Here is a 19,771-nt window from a genome sequence, read left to right as displayed (position 1 = left end):
AGACTTTCACTGGGTACTGTATGTACATAAATGCTTATTTTAGAACTGGTTTGATCAGATTCAACAAGAACTCCACCAAGAGCCAGAAAGTTATCTTTACTACAGCTAAATATGGTTTGAGTTTTGCCCTGGGGCTCCAACATGTGGCTGAAAAACTGAAACAATGGGGTGGAGTTGTTTGCAACTGTGCGTGGATCCCTCTCAGATCTCAAACGGGAATGATAGAGAATGTTAGATCAGTAAGGCCGCCACCACAGCAAAGAACTGAAGCCTCGATCAGAGGGAGAGCTAGGCACCACATAAACCCGTCCAGACCCAGGCCTCTCTAATGTGGCTGGGTAATGACTAACAGGCACTGGTATGCTATGTGTGAGAGCCGGCAGCATGCACACTGTGTTCACTCTGGTTTGTCTCAGTGCAAAGTCGAACTGACAAACTAGACAGAGGAGAGTTGGAGGGAAGAGGATAGAAAGACAGAGAAAGAGAATAAAGGAAAGAGAGCTAGTGAGGAAAGGAAAAAGAGACAGAGACAGAAAGAAGGAGATGAGGGAGTGTAGTGTAATTACTTGTGGGCTTTCTTTGAAGATGTGCACTTGCATGTGCCATGCCCAGAGCTTTTTGCCAATTGAATCAAGCTAATAGACAAGACAGGAAAACAAGAGGGGAAATAGAATTACACAAATTCATTTCACACAAGTTTCAACACTCTTGTTATCTCAACACTTAGATACAGTGTCAGGGTGGAAATGCTTTCTCACATGTGTGTTGAGAAAGAGGAACATTTCCTGCTAAGTAATATTTGTTATATGCAGATTCAGTGTCTACAATACGTGTATATTTGACCATAGCTATAGGGTATTTATCAGTGGTGGGCCGTCAGGGCCTGCAAGGCCTTCTCTGCTGGCCTAAACATCATCAGAATATATATATTTTTTTAAATATATTTTCCCACAAATATGTATTCAATTATTCCCCAGAGTAAGAGTTATTGTCACGCCCTGGCCTTAGTATTCTTTGTTTTCTTTATTATTTTAGTTAGGTCAGGGTGTGACATGGGGAATGTTTTGTGTTTTGTTGGTTTTGGGTGTTTTTTATGGTATAGGGGTTGTTGTATAGTATATGGGTTTGTGTGGAGTAAATGTGTCTAGTGTTGTCTATGTATGTTTAGTGGTCTAGGAGAGTCTATGGTTACCTGAATGAGTTCCCAATTAGAGACAGCTGATTTCGGTTGTCTCTGATTGGGAGCCTTATTTAGGGTAGCCATAGGCTCTCATTGGTGGTGGGTAATTGTCTATGTCAGAACGTTTGTAGCCTGTGTGTGTAAGTGCACAACGTTATTTAGCTTCACGGTCGTTTGTTGTTTTGTATAGTTTTGTTAAAGTGTTTCGTGTCATGTTCATCTTCGTCTTTTAAATAAAAAAAAGAGAAGATGTATTCATATCCAGCTGCGCCTTGGTCCTCATTCTCTCCAGTACACGATCGTGACAGAATTACTCACCCTAGGACCAAGCGGCATGGAAGGCGGCAACAGGACCAACCTACACAGGATTTCTGGAGATGGGAGGACGAATTGGAAGGAAAGGGACCTTGGGCTCAACCTGGAGAATATCGCCTCCCTCGTGAAGAGCTGGAGGCAGCGAAAGCCGAGAGGAGGCGTTATGAGGAGGCAGCACGGAGACAAGGCTGGAAACCCGTGAGTACAACCCAAAAATTTCTTGGGGGGGGCCTTAAAGGGAGTGTGGCGAAGTCAGGTAGGAAACCTGCGCCTACTCCTTGTACTTACCGTGGAGAGCGAGAGTACGGGCAGACACCGTGTTACGCAGTAGAGCGCACGGTGTCTCCTGTACGCGTGCATAGCCCGGTTCGGTACATTTCAGCTCCACGTATCGGCCGGGCTAGACTGAGCGTTGAGCCGTATGTCATGAAGCCGGCCCAACGCATCTGGTCACCAGTGCGTCTCCTCGGGCCGGCGTACATGGCACCAGCCTTACGCATGGTGTCCCCGGTTCGCCTACATAGGCCGGTGCGGGTCATTCCACCTCCCCGCACTGGTCAGGCGACGGGGAGCATACAACCAGGTAAGGTTGGGCAGGCTCGGCGTTCAAGGGAGCCAGTACGCCTGCACGGTCCGGTATTTCCGGCGCCACCTCCCCGCCCCAATCCAGTACCACCAGTGCCTCCTCCACGCACTAGCTATATGGTGCGTGTCTCCAGCCCTTTACCACCAGTGTCTAAACCACGCACCAAGCCTCCTGTGTGTCCCCAGAGTCCTGTGCGTCCTGTTGCTGCTCCACGCACTAGCCCTGAGATGCGTGTCCCCAGCCCGGTGCCACCAGTCCCGGCACCACGCACCAGGCCTACAGTGCGCCTCAGCCGGCAGGAGTCTGCCGTCTGCACAGCGATGACTGAACTGCCCGTCTGCCAAGCGCCATCTGAGCCATCCGTCTCCCCAGCGCCATCTGAGCCATCCGTCTCCCCAGCGCCATCTGAGCCATCCGTCTCCCCAGCGCCATCTGAGCCTTCCGTCTGCAATGAGCCTGCAAAGCCGCCCGTCTGCCATGAGCCTGCAAAGCCGCCCGTCTGCCATGAGCCCACTGAGCCGTCCGCCAGACAGGAGCCGCTAGAGCCGCCAGCCAGACAGGAGCCGCTAGAGCCGTCCGTCAGACAGGATCTGCCAGAGCCGCCAACCAGACAGGAGCTGCCAGAGCCGCCAACCAGACAGGATCTGCCAGAGCCGCCAACCAGACAGGAGCAGCCAGATCAGTCAGCCAGCCATGAGCAGCCAGATCCGTCAGCCAGCCATGAGCAGCCAGATCCGTCAGCCAGCCATGAGCAGCCAGATCCGTCAGCTAGCCATGAGCAGCCAGATCCGTCAGCTAGCCATGAGCAGCCAGATCCGTCAGCTAGCCATGAGCAGCCAGATCCGTCAGCTAGCCATGAGCAGCCAGATCCGTCAGCTAGCCATGAGCAGCCAGATCCGTCAGCTAGCCATGAGCAGCCAGATCCGTCAGCTAGCCATGAGCAGCCAGATCCGTCAGCTAGCCATGAGCAGCCAGATCCGTCAGCTAGCCATGAGCAGCCAGATCCGTCAGCTAGCCATGAGCAGCCAGATCCGTCAGCTAGCCATGAGCAGCCAGATCCGTCAGCCAGCCATGAGCAGCCAGATCCGTCAGCCAGCCATGAGCAGCCAGATCCGTCAGCCAGCCATGAGCAGCCAGATCCGTCAGCCAGCCATGAGCAGCCAGATCCGTTAGCCAGCCATGAGCAGCCAGATCTGTCAGCCAGCCATGGGCCGTCCCTCAGTCCGGAGCTGCAGTCCCTCAGTCCGGAGCTGCAGTCCCTCAGTCCGGAGCTGCAGTCCCTCAGTCCGGAGCTGCCATTCCTCAGTCCAGAGCTGCCATTCCTCAGTCCGGAGCTGCCATTCCTCAGTCCGGAGCTGCCATTCCTCAGTCCGGAGCTGCCCCTTATCCTGGTGCTGCCCCTTATCCTGGTGCTGCCCCTTACCCTGGTGCTGCCCCTTACCCTGGTGCTGCCCCTTACCCTGGTGCTGCCCCTTACCCTGGTACTGCCTCTGACCCTGGTACTGCCCCTGACCCTGGTACTGCCCCTTACCCTGGTACTGCCCCTTAGTCCGGAACTGCCCCTTCATGCAATGGGGTTAATGTGGAGGGGGGTCGTTTGGAGGAAGCCTAGGAGGTGGTTAGGTACTGTGGTGACGTGGGGACCACAACCAGAGCCGGAGCCGCCACCGTGGAAGGAAGCCCACCCAGACCCTCCCCTAGACTGTGTATGGTGCGCCCGGAGTTCGCGCCTCAAGGGGGGGGTTATGTCACGCCCTGGCCTTAGTATTCTTTGTTTTCTTTATTATTTTAGTTAGGTCAGGGTGTGACATGGGGAATGTTTTGTGTTTTGTTGGTTTTGGGTGTTTTTTATGGTATAGGGGTTGTTGTATAGTATATGGGTTTGTGTGGAGTAAATGTGTCTAGTGTTGTCTATGTATGTTTAGTGGTCTAGGAGAGTCTATGGTTACCTGAATGAGTTCCCAATTAGAGACAGCTGATTTCGGTTGTCTCTGATTGGGAGCCTTATTTAGGGTAGCCATAGGCTCTCATTGGTTGTGGGTAATTGTCTATGTAGAACGTTTGTAGCCTGTATGTATGTGCACAACGTTTGTAGCTTCACGGTCGTTTTGTTATTTTGTATAGAGTTTTGTGTCGTGTTCATCTTCGTGGTGTTAATAAAAGAAGATGGCTTATTTTCCAACTGCTGCGTTTTGGTCCGTCAATCCGCCACACGATCGTGACAGTTATACTCTTCATTTCATAGCTTTCCTCTTGGTTGCACTGCTTCCAGCCCCAGGTTGAGATTTGGAGGGCTGGTCTTTATGTTAGATCTTTTATCCAATCATATTCAGCCATCATGTGTTGCCAGGGGTCTAAAATCTGCTCTCAGGCCTTCAGAATCAACAGTGCGGGCGCTTGTAGCTTATAGTGAATGGAAATGAAAATTTAGTGTCATCCAATCAGCTTTAGAGTTGGCTATTGTACGCCTGCTGGCTGGCTCCAGTGTTACACAGGAGCCAGCTAGCAGGCGTAGCGCGTGCACGTCTTTTGATTGGATTACCAATATTGAGAGGCAGGTCCTATGGAGATCTAGGAAACTGAATTTGATAAACAAATTAATTCGCGTACTACTAAGCTGTTTTTTCAACCCACAATAGCGGAAGGAGGAGAAGATATCGATTTGGTCGAAAATATAATTATAACGCCATTCTCAAGACGAACTTTTCATGAAAATTTAGACATTGAATGTAGAGGTCGCCCGACGCCACAAAGCCTGTCACAGGCGGGAAAGGGCTTTGTTCGCTCGCCACTTTCAAAGTTTCAACTACGAGCGCTGTCAATGGCTCACAGGCTCCTTGGCTCCGAGAAGCACTGCAAACTGTACTGCTGGGAATGCCTATTATTTGCAAGTGATCGATTTGGTGTTTGGAGCCACACTGGCTTTGCAAACTTGAGTTGTCTAACCAAGGCAGCAACGAGACACCAAAGTACGGCTGGGCACTAACAAACAATGGTGCTTTTGAAAACTTTTGGGGACACCGGAGTGGATCTACAGCTCAAAGAATAAGCGCGCAGGGCAACGGAGCTGCACAATGAAAAGGAGAAGGGAAATATTGAAAAGACTCATTGATTGTGTCATGTTTTTGGGTAAACACTGTTTACCCAAAAATGTCAATTTGTCAATTTCAAGGTGACGCAACGCCTGGTTATACTGCGTTTCTGTCTAAATGTATAGGGTCTAGAGCCATGGCATCATAATGATAGTAATAAGAGGTGGATTAATTCGGGTGGGACTGTGTAGTACCTCACTGAAGTCCCAGGCCCACAGCACGCCACTGGTATTTATACAGATCCGCACTGACAAAAGTAATGTTTTCTATGTGTAGATTAACCACAGCTACCACAGGTATTTCTACATTATTTATACCATGCAAATTCACACGACCTTTCGTGGTAGAAACCGTGTAACAAAATAGCAAGTATTATTTGGTTTGTCCTATTCCACTGTTCCAACCAGCAAAATACATTTCTGAGCCGGATCAAAGCCCCCAAAAAGTACCGGTTTATATCGTTCCTTTCTGTTCTTTTAAAATCTCTGAAATCGTAATTGTTTTACATTTAGTTCGATGTTAAAAAACGTAACCAATCATGCAGTACGAATAGAGCATCTTGCTATGGAGCAGGCAAGCTACAGCTCAATGAGTTGTTTACAGGCGAGATGAAAAGTTAAGTGTCAGGCGTGAGATGCAACTGAAATTTTGCGGGTTGGGAGAGAGCGAGAGAGGATAGAGGACGAGGCTTGACTTGAAACGCTCAGCATCTTGTAATGACATGTAGTATCTGAATTAGGCCTACATTATTATAACTACGGAGGAGCGGTTTCTAGGGAGGAACTTTGAATGTCTTTGAACTTCAGAGTTGGCTTAACGTTGGACCAGAAAAGCTAGCTAACAAGCTTGTGTGTGCAGAGCGGCACCAGAATTAAAACACACATCTTACCTTTCAGTAGTTAATAAATCCAGTGTGAAATGTGATAACTATAGTATCCCTAACTAGCATTGAAAAAGTTTATACATTCTTCTCTAATTAAAAATCTCTCTCCCTATCTTCTGAATCACGTTTATAACGTCAGTAGGCTACAGCTAAGCTTCGGGAGGGGGCGGCAGGCAGATGTTAAGCTGGCAGGCAGATTCTCAGCTGACAGGCAGAAGCTGGTAGAAGTTTCTGATTGACAAAGGGAGGGCTTTGCATAGGCGCTTTGTTGCCTTGATGTAAAATAACGTTATTAACCGGTTTCCATGCTTTTAAAATAATGGTTCTGTTCTGGAACAGTATAGTCCACTTTAGTTCCTGGTTCTGATTCTTTCCCTTGAAAATGTTTATTATTTTCCGGTTTTCTGTTCTGTTCCCTGAACCTGTTCCAACACTTTAAAAGTAGCTCTTCTCTCCCTCTCTTTCTCAAAGTAAACATTGATCTAAGATGACTGGACGAAAGCAAGAAATCTACTACATAGATCTCTCAGATCCAGTCCATGTCCAATCAGTGGTTACTTATAGGACTCTAGTGTAGTCTGTTTGTCTGTAGGTGTGTACTGTGTGTGTGTGTGTGTGTGTGTGTGTGTGTGCACGCAAATCTTACCCATCCACATGTGTATGTAGTAGGAGGGAGCTGCAGTTGTGTAGAGGAGCAGATAGGCATCTCCTGTGTAGAAGTTGCCGTGCAGGGCCTTGGGGACAGGCTTCAGGTCCATGTTCTCAATACGCCACACCTGAAGCCCTTTCTCCTTCCCTGCAGTCACAAACTCCTTGTGTGACACCATGACAGCTCTGAGAGAGAGAGAGCTGGAGCTTCAAGAGGCAGACATACCATAAAAGTCATAAACATCTATTCTTTTACAACTTCTCTTCTTAATGGTTCAATATGCAGAAATCTCTCCATTTCCTGGTTGCTAAAATTCTAATAATTCACCTACTTTCAGTTTATGTAACAAAACAAGCAAGTATAGTGTAGCAAATCATTGTACTAACCGCTGTGAAATATATTTTCCCTAACCCAAAATATTGTATTTTCAGCTGTTTGAAGCTTGTTTAAAAAAACTAAAGTAAAAGACGCAAAAAAATAAATTTAAGAACGAGAAGCATAGAAATAGCGCACATAGAACAGATCTAACGCTTCTTAGACTTGCTTTCAATGAGACTGACAGATCTAGAACCCAAATTTCTAAGTGAATTTGGTCACTCCAAAAAGTGCCATATTGCAGCTTTAAATAAACAAACGCAGAACCAATTGATAGCATTGTCTCATTTCTGTCCATTCTCTTGACTCAGACACTGTGTGCAAGATGATACAATGGAAGCGATGCAGGTACAGAGGACAAAGAGCCGGATGCCATGTCAGGACGAGGAGAAGGCGAGTGGGCAAGCTGCCGTTACCGTCAATACTACTCGCCAACGTGCAATCATTGGACAATAAATTAGACGAGGTACGATCACGAATATCCTACCAACGGGACATCAAAAACTGTAATATCCTGGCCTCCCGGGTGGGGCAGTGGTCTAAGGCGCTAGCTGTGCCACCAGAGACTCTTGGTTCAAGCCCAGGCTCTGTCGCAGCCGGCCGCGACCGGGAGGTCCATGGGGCAACGCACAATTGGCCTAGCGTCGTCCGGGTTAGGGAGGGTTTGGCCGGTAGGGATATCCTTGTCTCATTGCGCACTAGCGACTCCTGTGGCGGGCCGGGCACAGTGCACGCTGACCAGGTCGCTAGGTGTACGGTTTTTCCTGGTGCGGCTGGCTTCCGGGTTGGATGCACGCTGTGTTAAGAAGCAGTGCGGTTGGGTTGTGTTTCGGAGGACGCATGGCTCTCGACCTTCGTCTCTCCCGAGCCCGTACGGGGGTTGTAGCGATGAGACAAGACAGTAACTACTAACAATTGGATACCATGAAATTGGGGAGAAAAAGGGGGGTTAAAAAAAACGATGTTTCACGGAATCATGGCTGAATGACGACATGGATATTCAGCTAGTGGGATATACGCTGCACCGGCAAGATAGAACAGCACACTCCGGGAAGACGGGGGGGGGGGGGGGGGGGGGGGGGGGGGGTGGGGGGGGGGGGGGGCAGTCTGTGCATATTTGTAAACAACAGCTGGTGCACGAAATCTAAGGAAGTCTCTAGATTTTGCTCGCCTGAAGTAGAGTATATTGCCGAGAGAGGTTTCAGCTATACTTTTCATGGCTGTTTATTTACCACCACAGACAGATGCTGGCACTAAGACCGCAATCAGTCAGCTGTATAAGGAAATAAGCAAACAGGAAACCACTCACCCAGAGGCGGCACTCCTAGTGACCGGAGACTTTAATGCAGGGAAACTGAAATCAGTTCTACCAAATTTCTATCAACATGTTAAATGTGCAACCAGAGGGAAAAAAAATTCTAGTTCACCTGTACTCCACACACAGAGACGCGTACACAAAGCTCTACCCCGCCCTCCATTTGGTAAATCCGACCACAACTCCTATCCTCCTCAATAAAAGATAAACAAATTCATGACCAAATATTAAAATACCTTTCTCTCTCACACAGACAAACACACACGCTTGTCTTTTCATTTCCACATGGGGATAATCCAATAATGTACAGTGCATTCGGAAAGTATTCAGACTCCCTTGACTTTTTCCACCTTTTGTTACGTTACAGCCTTGGATTAAATTGTTTTTTCACCCTATTCAATCTACATACAATACCCCATAATGACAAAGCAAAAACAGGTTTTTAGACATTTTTGCACTGTATAAAAGCTGGATTGTTGATGCTATATGTATTGGCCAATGAGATATGTTTCAGACACCAGTTGGCCATATTGACACTCCCCAGAAGGAGCATAGGAATTAATGAAATTCTGTATTTGAAGCTGCAAGATGTAACTTTTTGGGCAACCCCAACCAGACTCACATAGAAATGTGTTTTATAGATCTGCCATTCTCATTGAAAGCAAGTCTAAGAAGCAGTAGCTCTGTTCTATTTGTGCTATTTCTATGCTTCCTATTCTTAAATTTCGTTTTTTGCATTTTTTACTTTCAGGTTTTGTACACCAGCTTCAAAACCTGCAAAGACAATATTTTATGTTATGGAAAATATAATTCACAACGGTTTAGATGGTACAATGATTCTCTACACTACACTTGCTTGTTTTGTCACATAAACTGAAATTAAGCAAACTGTTATAATTTTTAGCAACCAGGAAATGTCAAAGTGATTTCTGCATAGTGCATCTTTAAGTATTTTTGTTGTTCTAGTGAAAAAAAATTATACTATAAGGAAAATGTTTTTTATATTTCTTTTCATGTTTTATATTGATGTTTACCTCACATAATATAACTTAAAAGTATGCATTAATAAGGTGTCTGTAATAAGGTGTCAGTACATTTTTACAACGGTGGGGGAGTGCCAAAATGAAGGCGGGAGGCTTCAAAACAGTGCCCCATATATATATATATACTCTATAACTCATCTAGTGTACTAGTATAGGTCTATAAAATAAATCATTGGCATAATCTGATGCATATAATAACGAGTCTGATGCACTTGGAACTCAATGGTGACATTTTTCCATTTTCGCAGGGAACATAACAGAATAGGCTAGCCTGTGCCCCCAAATGGGCTGGCTGTGCTGGGAAATGTTATCAAGCCGAGTAGTATAAATTATCCCATGCACAACTCTCAATATGATAGGCCTATTTACAATTCATTGATAAAGCTGGTAAAATAAAGGCATTTGTTTGGCTATTAGTCAACTGCGTAAAGAGTTGAAGAGATAATATTTCAGTCGAGCTCTGTTCAAATTTTAAACAGGAATAGACCGAATTTACAGTCGGTCATACACATCTGGATATGAAATCATTTGGAACTTTGCGCAAATTTTGGAATAATTAAATCCAAACTTCAACAGTGTCTACGATTGCGCACGATAATTTAGACAAAGCTCGATAAAAGTTTAGGCGTAATAAAGTTTCCATAGAGACCATTGGAGGTTCAAACAAGTCTCGCAACTTTGTAATAAAATACATTGCAACAAAGAATCAAAGTGTACCAAATTATAATACAAAATTAATTAATATCAAAAAGAAACTCACGGTTTGACAGATGTGTAATGGAAAATGAGAGAATGGGTGCTAAGTGCGCAGAAACAGATGTGGACGCGAATACAACTTCTTAAAACGCCTGTTCATTGCTTGTGGAGTGTTCAGCCCTTATGGGGTTGGCATTGAAGCAACGCATTGATTGGTCGACAATCAAAGCCATGAAAAAAAGAGCTGTATAGAAAATCGAATGAAAGGTAATTCGTCACATGCTTCGTAAACAACAGGCGTGGACTAACAGTGAAACGCTTACTTAAGGGCCGTTCCCAACATCGCAGAGAGAAAGTAAATAATAGAAAAGAAAAACATAATAAACAAAGTAATAATAGATACACAATGAGTGACCATAACTTGGCTATATACACGCGGTACCAGTACCGATTCGATGTGCAGGAGTATGAGGTAGACGTGCATATAAGTAAGAATAAAGGGACAGATACTTCAACACCTGCATTGCTTGCTGTTTGGGGTTTTAGGCTGGGTTTCTGTACAGCACTTTGAGATATCAGCTGATGTAAGAAGGGCTATATAAATACATTTGATTTGATTTGAGATAGTAGTGTAGTAGCAGCATATTTGATGAGTCAAAAAAGTTGGAGAAAAAAGGTGTCAAAGCAGATACTTAAATATTTAACCAAATCGCTACCTGAACTAACTGTTTAGCGGTCTTATTAAGGCTTGTGGGGGGGGGAGAAGCTGTTCAGGGTGCTGTTGGTTCCAGACTTGGTGCATCGGTACCACTTGTCGTGTGGTAGCAGAGAGAACAGTCTATGATTTGGGTGACTGAAGTCTTTGATCATTTTTAGGGCCTTCCTCTGACACGTACAGTGTAGAGGTTGTGGATGGCAGGGATTTCAGCCCCAGTGATGTACTGGGCCATTCGCACTACCCTCTGTAGCGCCGTGTGGTCGGATGACAAGCAGTTAGTTGCCATACCAAGCGGTGATGCAGCCAGTCAAGATGCTCTCAATGGTGCAGCCGCATAACTTTTTGAGGATCTGAGAGCCCATGACAATTTTTTTCAGCCTCCTGACGGGGAAGGGGCGTTGACTTGTCCTCTTCACGACTGTGCTATGGTGTTTGGACCATGATAGATCCTTAATGATGTGGACACCAAGGAACTTGACGCTCTCGACCCGTTCCACTACAGCCCCGTCGATGTGAATGAGGGCCGTTTCCTGTAGTCCACGACCAGCTCCTTTGTTTTGCTGACGGAGAGGTTGTAGAAAACTGTACATCAATGACTATAGACAAATTGGTCTCTTAGGTTCGACCGTAATGTAACATAATAAGGCAGTGCATACAGTAGCCTACAGTAGGCTGTGTTCATGTCCTGTAGGATTCATAGTCTACTTACTTTCTTGCACACCCACGCACGCACGCAGGCAGGCACACACACACACACACAGAGGCTGCAGCCAATCATTTCCATCGATAAATGGTCAAGTAAGGTCAGAAATGAATAAGCAAGTCTCATTCTGTAACATTTTGACTTGAGTGACTTGCTGCTCTGTGGTTACGGCCAGCTGAAACATCACTACAAGCTAAACATTCTTATTTTGAGAGAATAGAAGTATTCATGATGTCATGCGCTACCTCCTGCTCCTGGTCAAATATAATACAATTGTATTGGTTGCTTACACATATTTTGCGAATGTTATCGCCGGTGTAGCGTCATTTTTACAAACATTATTGGGCAGAGACAACTGCACAAAGGGCAAGAAGGTAGAGACAACACTACATCACACAAAGCAGCCACAACCGTCAGTAAGAGTGTCCATGATTGAGTCTTTGAATGAAGAGATTGAGATCAAGCTGTCCAGTTTGAGTGTTAATTGCAGCTCGTTCCAGTCGCTAGCTGCAGCGACCTGAAAAGAGGAGCGACCCAGGGATGTGTGTGCTTTGGGGACCTTTAACAGAATGTGGCAAAACAGGTGTTGTATGTGGAGGATGAGGGCTGCAGTAGATATCTCAGATAGGGGGGAGTGAGGCCTAAGAGAGTTTTATAAATAAGCAGTGGGTCTTGCAACGGGTATACAGAAAGACCAGTTTACAGAGGAGTATAGAGTGCAGTGATGTGTCCTATAAGGAGCATTGGTGGTAAATCTGATGGCCGAATGGTAAAGAACATCTAGCCGCTTGAGAGCACCCTTACCTGCCGATCTATAAATTATGTCTCCATAATCTAGCATGGGTAGGATGGTCATCTGAATCAGGGTTAGTTTGGCACCTGGGGTGAAAGAGGAGTGATTATGATATAGAAAACCAAGTCTAGATTTAACTTTAGCCTGCAACTTTGATATGTGCTGTGAGAAGGACAGTGTACCGTCTAGCCATACTATCCAGTACTTGTATGAGGTGACTAGCTCAAGTCCTAAACCATCAGAGGTAGTAATAACACCTGTGGGGAGAGGGGCATTCTTCTTACCAAACCACATGACCTTTGTTTTGGAGGTGTTCAGAACAAGGTTAAGGGTAGAGAAAGGTTGTTGGACACTAAGAAATCTTTGTTGTATAGCATTTATCAAAAAATCCGCGGAAGGGCCAGCTGAGTATAAGACTGTATCATCTGCATATAAATAGATGAGAGTTTTCTACTGCCTGAGCTATGTTGTTGATGTAAATTGAGAAGAGTGTGGGGCCTAGGATCAAGCCTTGGGGTACTCTCCTGGTGACAGGCAGTGGCTGAGATAGCAGATTTTCTGACTTTATACAGTGTACAGCAGTAGCTACAGTATATACGATGAGCCTGGACTAGAATACAGTATATACATGTTTAGTGGGTAGAACAGTATGTAAATATTAAAGTGACCAGTGTTCAATGACTATGTACATAGGGCAGCAGTTGCTGCAACCTGGTATCAGAGCATTTTGTATTATTCTGTACATAAATCTGAGATACACAATTTAGTATGATATGTTACATTTCGTATGGTATGCATTCATTTGTAGATGTCCATCCCCCATTTCGTATGATATGTTAGGAATTACAAAATGTACTATATGTTGTGAATTTGCAAAACATATGATGTTACAAATTATAGCTAGGTGTCTAACATTAGCTAGGCTAGGAGTTAGGGGTTAGGGTTAAGTTTACGAGTTAGGTTAAAGGGTTAGGGGAAGGGATAGATAAAAGGGTTAGGGTTAGCTAACATGCTAAGTACTTGCAAAGTAGCTAAAAAGTATTAAGTAGATGAAAAGTTGCTATTTAGCTAAAATGTTAAAGTTGTCCGTGATGAGATTCAAACTCGCAACCATTGGGTTGCTAGACGTTCATGTTTTATGCACACCATCCACCCTACTTTCATTTTTGCCGTAAGTAACAATGTCTTATGTAAACATACCAAACGTAATATATCATACTAATTTAAGTGTCCCGGATTTACATTTACTATGTTACGTCTAGTCTATTATACCAGGTTGGTCTCTAAGGTGCAGGGTAGAGTACCAGGTGGTAGCCGGCTAGTAACAGTGACTAAAGTTCAGCATTGTCTCCGTCTTCTAGATGGTAGCGGGGTGAACAGGCCGCGCTCGGTGGCTGAGGTCCTTGATAATCTTCTTGGTATCTGTAGACGTTTGTGGGGGTCTTAGGGGCCAAGACACATTTCTTCAGCCTCCTGAGGTTAAAGAGATGCTGCTGCGCCTTCTTCGCCACACTGTCTGTGTGGATGGACCATTTCAGCTTGTCAGTGATGTGCACGCCAAGGCTTTTCACCCTCTCCACTTTCGGGCCTTTCGATGCACCACTCTGCCATGGCCCCTCCCCTCCTCCCTGCAGGCTGTCTTGTCGTTGTTTGTAATTAGGCAGGCCTACCACACTGGTGTAGTGTTTAGGCTGTGTTTGACTGTCTAAAGGCCTGCAGACTAGAAGTAGCCTAACACATTAGCTGGGACATTTGGAAAATTCTCCACACAATAACCAGTTCAGTTCATTAAACAAAACTCAGCAACCATTACTAAAGCCCAAAGGTATGTTACCAGTTCACACCCACTGACACTCCCTCTCTCACCGTAAAGAGATGTTTACACACTCTAAGATTCCATATGTCCACACTAGAAGTGAGTAATGTGGAATATATGTGCCTTGTGCTGGTTAGAACTACATTGAAGTGTTATATACTTGTGAATGAAGGTATACAACTCACAGGAGAAGCAAACTCATACAAAACAATGTTAAACTGAAACACATGCTATGGGAAAGCAGTTGGTCAATGCCAGTACAAGTGTTTGGTTTCAGTGCCCTCCCACTGGGCACAGACGTCAGTTCAACGTCTAGTTTGGATTTATTGTACATTTGGTTGAGTTGTCAACTAACGTGAATTCAACATGAAATCAACCAAAAAAATGTCACCGTGTCATTGGATTTAGGTTAAAAGTTGAGTGGGGAAAAAAATATGAAATTCCCTTACGCTGATTACTTTTTTCAACTAATCAGTTTTCCACAGTTGATTCAACCTCATCACATTTACTTTTTTGATTGAAATGAAATGGAAACAATGCTTATTCAACCCATTTTCGCCCCGCGGAGGTCAACTTGAAGACTTTCCTCTCAAAAAGGCCTCTGAAGATCCCAACGACCCAAGGAGCTGAAGGCCTTACTGTTCAATTTAGATGTTATTTCTGAAAACCAACTGTTCCTTTCTTAAAGATCTGATCAGCAGCAATTTACAGTTAGTCTGATAGAAACCCCCTCTGAAGTAAAACATGGACCAGACGATGTGACTTAAGAAATGCTGCAAAATAGTAATATGTTTTTATGGATGTTTGATAGAATGATAACTGGGTAAGTATGCAAATGTGATTGTTTCAATGAAGAAAAACAAAACAGTCCATTTCCATGACTGAATGACAACAAGGTTCAACTACATCATAAAATATGCATCTGCTATACACATAGATATTGATAGCAATCTATTATTACCAACCATGCAAGATGTTGGTATGAAACAAGTGGAATAAGACATGAACAAGTAGACAATGAAAGAAGGCACTAAGTGTGTTGTAGTCAACACAAACGACACAAAAGCCGGGAAGACTCCGCAGTAGGTCAACATGTGACGACATAATATCTCAAAACATGGCCGACCCAGGAGCACACACACACACACTTCAGTTCACTCCTCTAGCAGACAGACACCCAATGTATTTGTGACATCTCTACCAAGACCAATAACACACTCTCAGGCATAGCAAACAGGAACCCTTTATGACGTCACAGCATCTGTTGCCACGGTGCTCACAGAGGACCTTTTCCTTATGATGGTCAGTTTGACCAGGAGTGTTGTTTAAAGACCAGAGGGCTGTAGCTAGGAGACTGGTGAACTGGGGGAGAGATAAGGACCTCTACCATCCTACGTTTCCATTGAGTCCCTGTCCCAGACAGTGGGAGAGTTTTGTAAGGGCGTTGTGGGGACATTGTAAGAGCCTCCATTGTGTCAAGGCTTTGATAACATTTTCAGACAGGCAGGCGCTTGGTCGTACTCTTAGCTGTCAGATATACACTGTGTATATCTCAATTCGTCGGGCATGGGATCTACAAAGTGTCAAAAGCGTTCGACATGGATGCTGGCCCATGTTGACTCCAATTCTTCTCACACTTGTGTCAAGTTGGCTGGATGTCCTTTGGGTGGTGGACCATTCTTGATACACACGGGAAACTGTTGAGCTTGAAAAACTCAGCAGCTTTGCAGTTCTTGACACACTTCAAACCGGTGCGCCTGACACCTATTACCATACCCCGTTCAAAGGCACTTCAATCTTTTGTCTTACCCATTCACCCTCTGAATGGCACACATACACAATCCATGTCTTAATTGTCTCAAGGCTTAAAAAACCTTCTTTAATCTATCTCCTACCCTTCATCTACACTGATTGAAGTGGATTTAAGTGACATCAATGAGGGATCATAGCTTTCACCTCGATTTACCTGGTTTGTCTAAGTCATAGAAAGAGTTCTCTCTCTCTCAAATCAAATCAAATTTTATTTGTCACATACACATGGTTAGCAGATGTTAATGCGAGTGTAGCAAAATACTTGTGTCCCAACTAATCTCTCTCTCTCTCCTACAAAAAAAAACAAGTTAACCAGAATGTTTCCCTCATAAAATAATATATTGTAAGTCACTGGGTTTAGAGTAGTAAAATAAGAGTGAAGTATTCTTTTAGGGATACCTCTGAAACCTGTGATTCAAACATAGACCTACAGGCTGCATCTGCACCACATGCCAGTACAACCACATCCTCTTCACTGATGGCTGCACACGCACATCATCAACCTCAGTGATTCACGACGGTGTGTGAGAGAGAGAACCAACAGTACATTGACACATCACTAAACAGCTTGGTTAGGGATAGCGTGAAGAAAAAAATATGCACAAAAAAAACAACACTTTTCTGCACACCATTTTCAAAACTAAGATGCACCAATTTAAACACTTTTACATGACTAACATGTTAGTCACTGGAACACATAGTAAAATGGGCCAGTTCTACTGCTTTTGGAGGAGAGTCAACTCAGTCACTTCTGACCTTTTGAAGAAAACAAAACCTACAGAGAGTGTTTGGATCGTATGGACATGTCCAGAGCCTAAATGCTCTTTCTATGGCCCCTAAATAGTGCTCATCATAGTTCTTATCACTGAAGGGTTCAATACGAGCCTAGTACATTTAGTTTGAAAGGGTATTTTTCTCTTCATGTCACACACATTGTGACATCCATAGTAAGAAGAATACAGATGTATAAAACAATGGTGTCAACAACTGAAGAGGTTCTTCTTGTTTAGAGTTGTTGTTTTCATTGTTGTGTCTCATAACCAGGACAACCGGTGCCAGCTGTCGTGAGATGGCGTGTGGCACAGAAACAACTCACACTTCACACTCTCTCGCTCTCTCTCTCTCTCTCTCTCGCTTCTACATCAAATCACCCTGGGCCCTGCACCCTACATTAACCTAACCACTGTACCCAAGCATAATCAACTGACTATACAAGCTCAAACCAATAGGCACATTTTCTCCTACAATATAGACTGCTCAAAAAAATAAAGGGAACACTTAAACAACACAATGTAACTCCAAGTCAATCACACTTCTGTGAAACCAAACTGTCCACTTAGGAAGCAACACTGATTGACAATAAATTTCACATGCTGTTGTGCAAATGGAATAGACAAAAGGTGGAAATTATAGGCAATTAGCAAGACACCCCCAAAAAAGGAGTGATTCTGCAGGTGGTGACCACAGACCACTTGTAACAGTCCTGACCTGTTTTATGTTGTTTTTTATGTGTTTATGGTCAGGGCATGTGTTTTGGGTGGGCAGTCTATGTTATCTGTTTCTATGTTGGTTTTGGGTTACCTGGTATGGCTCTTGATTAGAGGCAGGTGGTTTGCGTTTTCCTCTAATTAAGAGTCATATTTAGGTAGGGCGTTCTCACTGTTTGTTGGTGGGTGATTGTCTCCTGTGATGTTTTCGTGTTGTCGATGTATATTCACATACGGGACTGTTTGGCTGTTCGTTTCGTTTCGATGTCGTCTGTTTCCTGTTCGTGAGTTTACGTTTCAGTTATGTAAGTTTATGTTCAGGTTTCGTTCTACGTCGTTTTCTTGTTTTTAGAAAGTTTGGTAAAGTGTTTGTTTTCGTGTTGCCATCATCTTCAGTTTTTCGTTTATAAATAAAAAGATGGCTTATTTCCCACAAGCTGCGTTTTGGTCTGAAGATCCTTCTCTCCTCACCTCGTCCGAGGATGAGGAGAGCGACAGCCTTTACAGAATCACCCACCACGCTAAGACCAAGCGGTATGGGAATGCTCTACGGAGCAACAAGGACTTCTGGACTTGGGAGGAGATCCTGGACGGTAGAGGACCTTGGGCTCAACCAGGGGAATATCGCCGTCCAAAGGAGGAGTTGGAAGCAGCGAAGGCTGAGAGGCGCTGGTATGAGGAGGCAGCGCGACGACGCGGTTGGGAGCCCGTGAGTCAGACCAAAAAATTTCTTGGGGGGGGGGCACACGAGGAGTGTGGCAAAGCCGGGTAGGATACCCGAGCCAACTCCCCGTGCTTACCGTGGAGGTAGAAGGCGTCGTACTGGTAAGACACCGTGTTATGCGGTAAAGCGCACGGTGTCCCCAGTACGCGTGCTTAGCCCAGTGCGGGCTATTCCACCTTGCCGCACTGGGAGGGCTAGGTTGGGCATCGAGCCGGATGTCATGAAGCCGGCCCAACGTATCTGGCCTCCAGTACGTCTCCTCGGGCCGGCGTACATGGCACCAGCCTTACAGGTGGTGTCCCCGGTTCGCCTGCATAGGCCAGTGCGGGCTATTCCACCTCGCTGCACTGGCAGGGCTACGGGGATCATTCAACCTGGTAGGGTTGGGGAGGCTCGGTGCTCAAGAGCACGTGTCCTCCTTCACGGTCCGGTAGACCCGGTGCCACCTCCATGTACCAGTCCTCCGGTGGCAGCCCCCCGTACCAGGCTGTCTCTCCGGGTTCTCTCTCCTGCTGTTTCCTCCTCTCCAGCGCAGCCAGTGCCTAGACCACGCACCAGGCTGTCTCTCCTTCTCCTTCCTACAGAGCCATCCGTCTCCCCAGCGCCATCTGAGCCATCCGTCTCCCCAGCGCCATCTGAGCCATCCGTCTCCCCAGCGCCGTCTGAGCCATCCGTCTCCCCAGCGCCGTCTGAGCCATCCGTCTGCCATGAGCCTGCAAAGCCGCCCGTCTGTCATGAGCCTGCAAAGCCGCCCGTCTGCCATGAGCCTACAGAGCCGTCCGCCAGACAGGAGCCGCTAGAGCCGCCCGCCAGACAGGAGCCGCTAGAGCCGCCCGCCAGACAGGATCTGCCAGAGCCGCCAACCAGACAGGATCTGCCAGAGCCGCCAACTAGACAGGATCTGCCAGAGCCGCCAACTAGACAGGATCTGCCAGAGCCGCCAACCAGACAGGATCTGCCTGAGCCAGAGCCGTCCAGCCAGGACCTGCCAGAGCCGTCCAGCCAGGACCTGCCAGAGCCGTCCAGCCAGGACCTGCCAGAGCCGTCCAGCCAGGACCTGCCAGAGCCGTCCAGCCAGGACCTGCCAGAGCCGTCCAGCCAGGACCTGCCAGAGCCGTCCAGCCAGGACCTGCCAGAGCCGTCCAGCCAGGACCTGCCAGAGCCGTCCAGCCAGGACCTGCCAGAGCCGTCCAAACAGGACCTGCCAGGGTTCCTCAGCCAGGACCTGCCAGAGTCCTTCAGCCGGGATCTGCCCCTTGTCCCGGTGCTGCCCCTTGTCCCGGTGCTGCCCCTTGTCCCGGTGCTGCCCCTTGTCCCGGTGCTGCCCCTTGTCCCGGTGCTGCCCCTTGTCCCGGTGCTGCCCCTTGTCCCGGTGCTGCCCCTTGTCCCGGTGCTGCCCCTTGTCCCGGTGCTGCCCCTTATTCCGGTGCTGGTCCTTATCCTGGTGCTGCCCCTTGTTCCGGTGCTGCCCCTTGTCCCGGTGCTACCCCTTGTCCCGGTGCTGCCCCTTGTCCCGGTGCTGGCTGTTTATTTAGGGGAAGGTAGTTTTAGGGTGGTCAGTGGAAGGGGTAGACAGAAGAGGGG

The 19,771-nt window shown here is 46.3% G+C and overlaps 1 protein-coding gene across 2 annotated transcripts in view; it reads right to left on the bottom strand.

Moving 5' to 3' along the window:
* Positions 1-10,322, bottom strand: part of LOC129823824 (gelsolin-like) — a 29,848-nt gene extending 19,526 nt beyond the window's left edge. Inside the window, exons 1-2 of one of the 2 annotated variants that reach the window (XM_055882848.1) lie at positions 10,199-10,322; positions 6,703-6,911 (exon numbers count right to left, since the gene is read on the bottom strand). In XM_055882848.1, coding sequence (XP_055738823.1) covers positions 6,703-6,883 — 181 coding nt within the window. In that variant the 5' untranslated portion in view covers positions 6,884-6,911; positions 10,199-10,322. The remainder of the gene's footprint in view (positions 1-6,702; positions 6,912-10,198) is intronic. The other variant, XM_055882849.1, reaches the window with a different exon arrangement.
* Between the last annotated feature and the right edge of the window lie 9,449 nt (positions 10,323-19,771).

The sequence above is a fragment of the Salvelinus fontinalis genome, chromosome 26 (genome assembly GCF_029448725.1).
Source record: "Salvelinus fontinalis isolate EN_2023a chromosome 26, ASM2944872v1, whole genome shotgun sequence".
Taxonomy (NCBI): domain Eukaryota; kingdom Metazoa; phylum Chordata; class Actinopteri; order Salmoniformes; family Salmonidae; genus Salvelinus; species Salvelinus fontinalis.
Note: the sequence above shows the minus strand (reverse complement) of the source record. Positions and strands in the feature narration are given on the sequence as shown.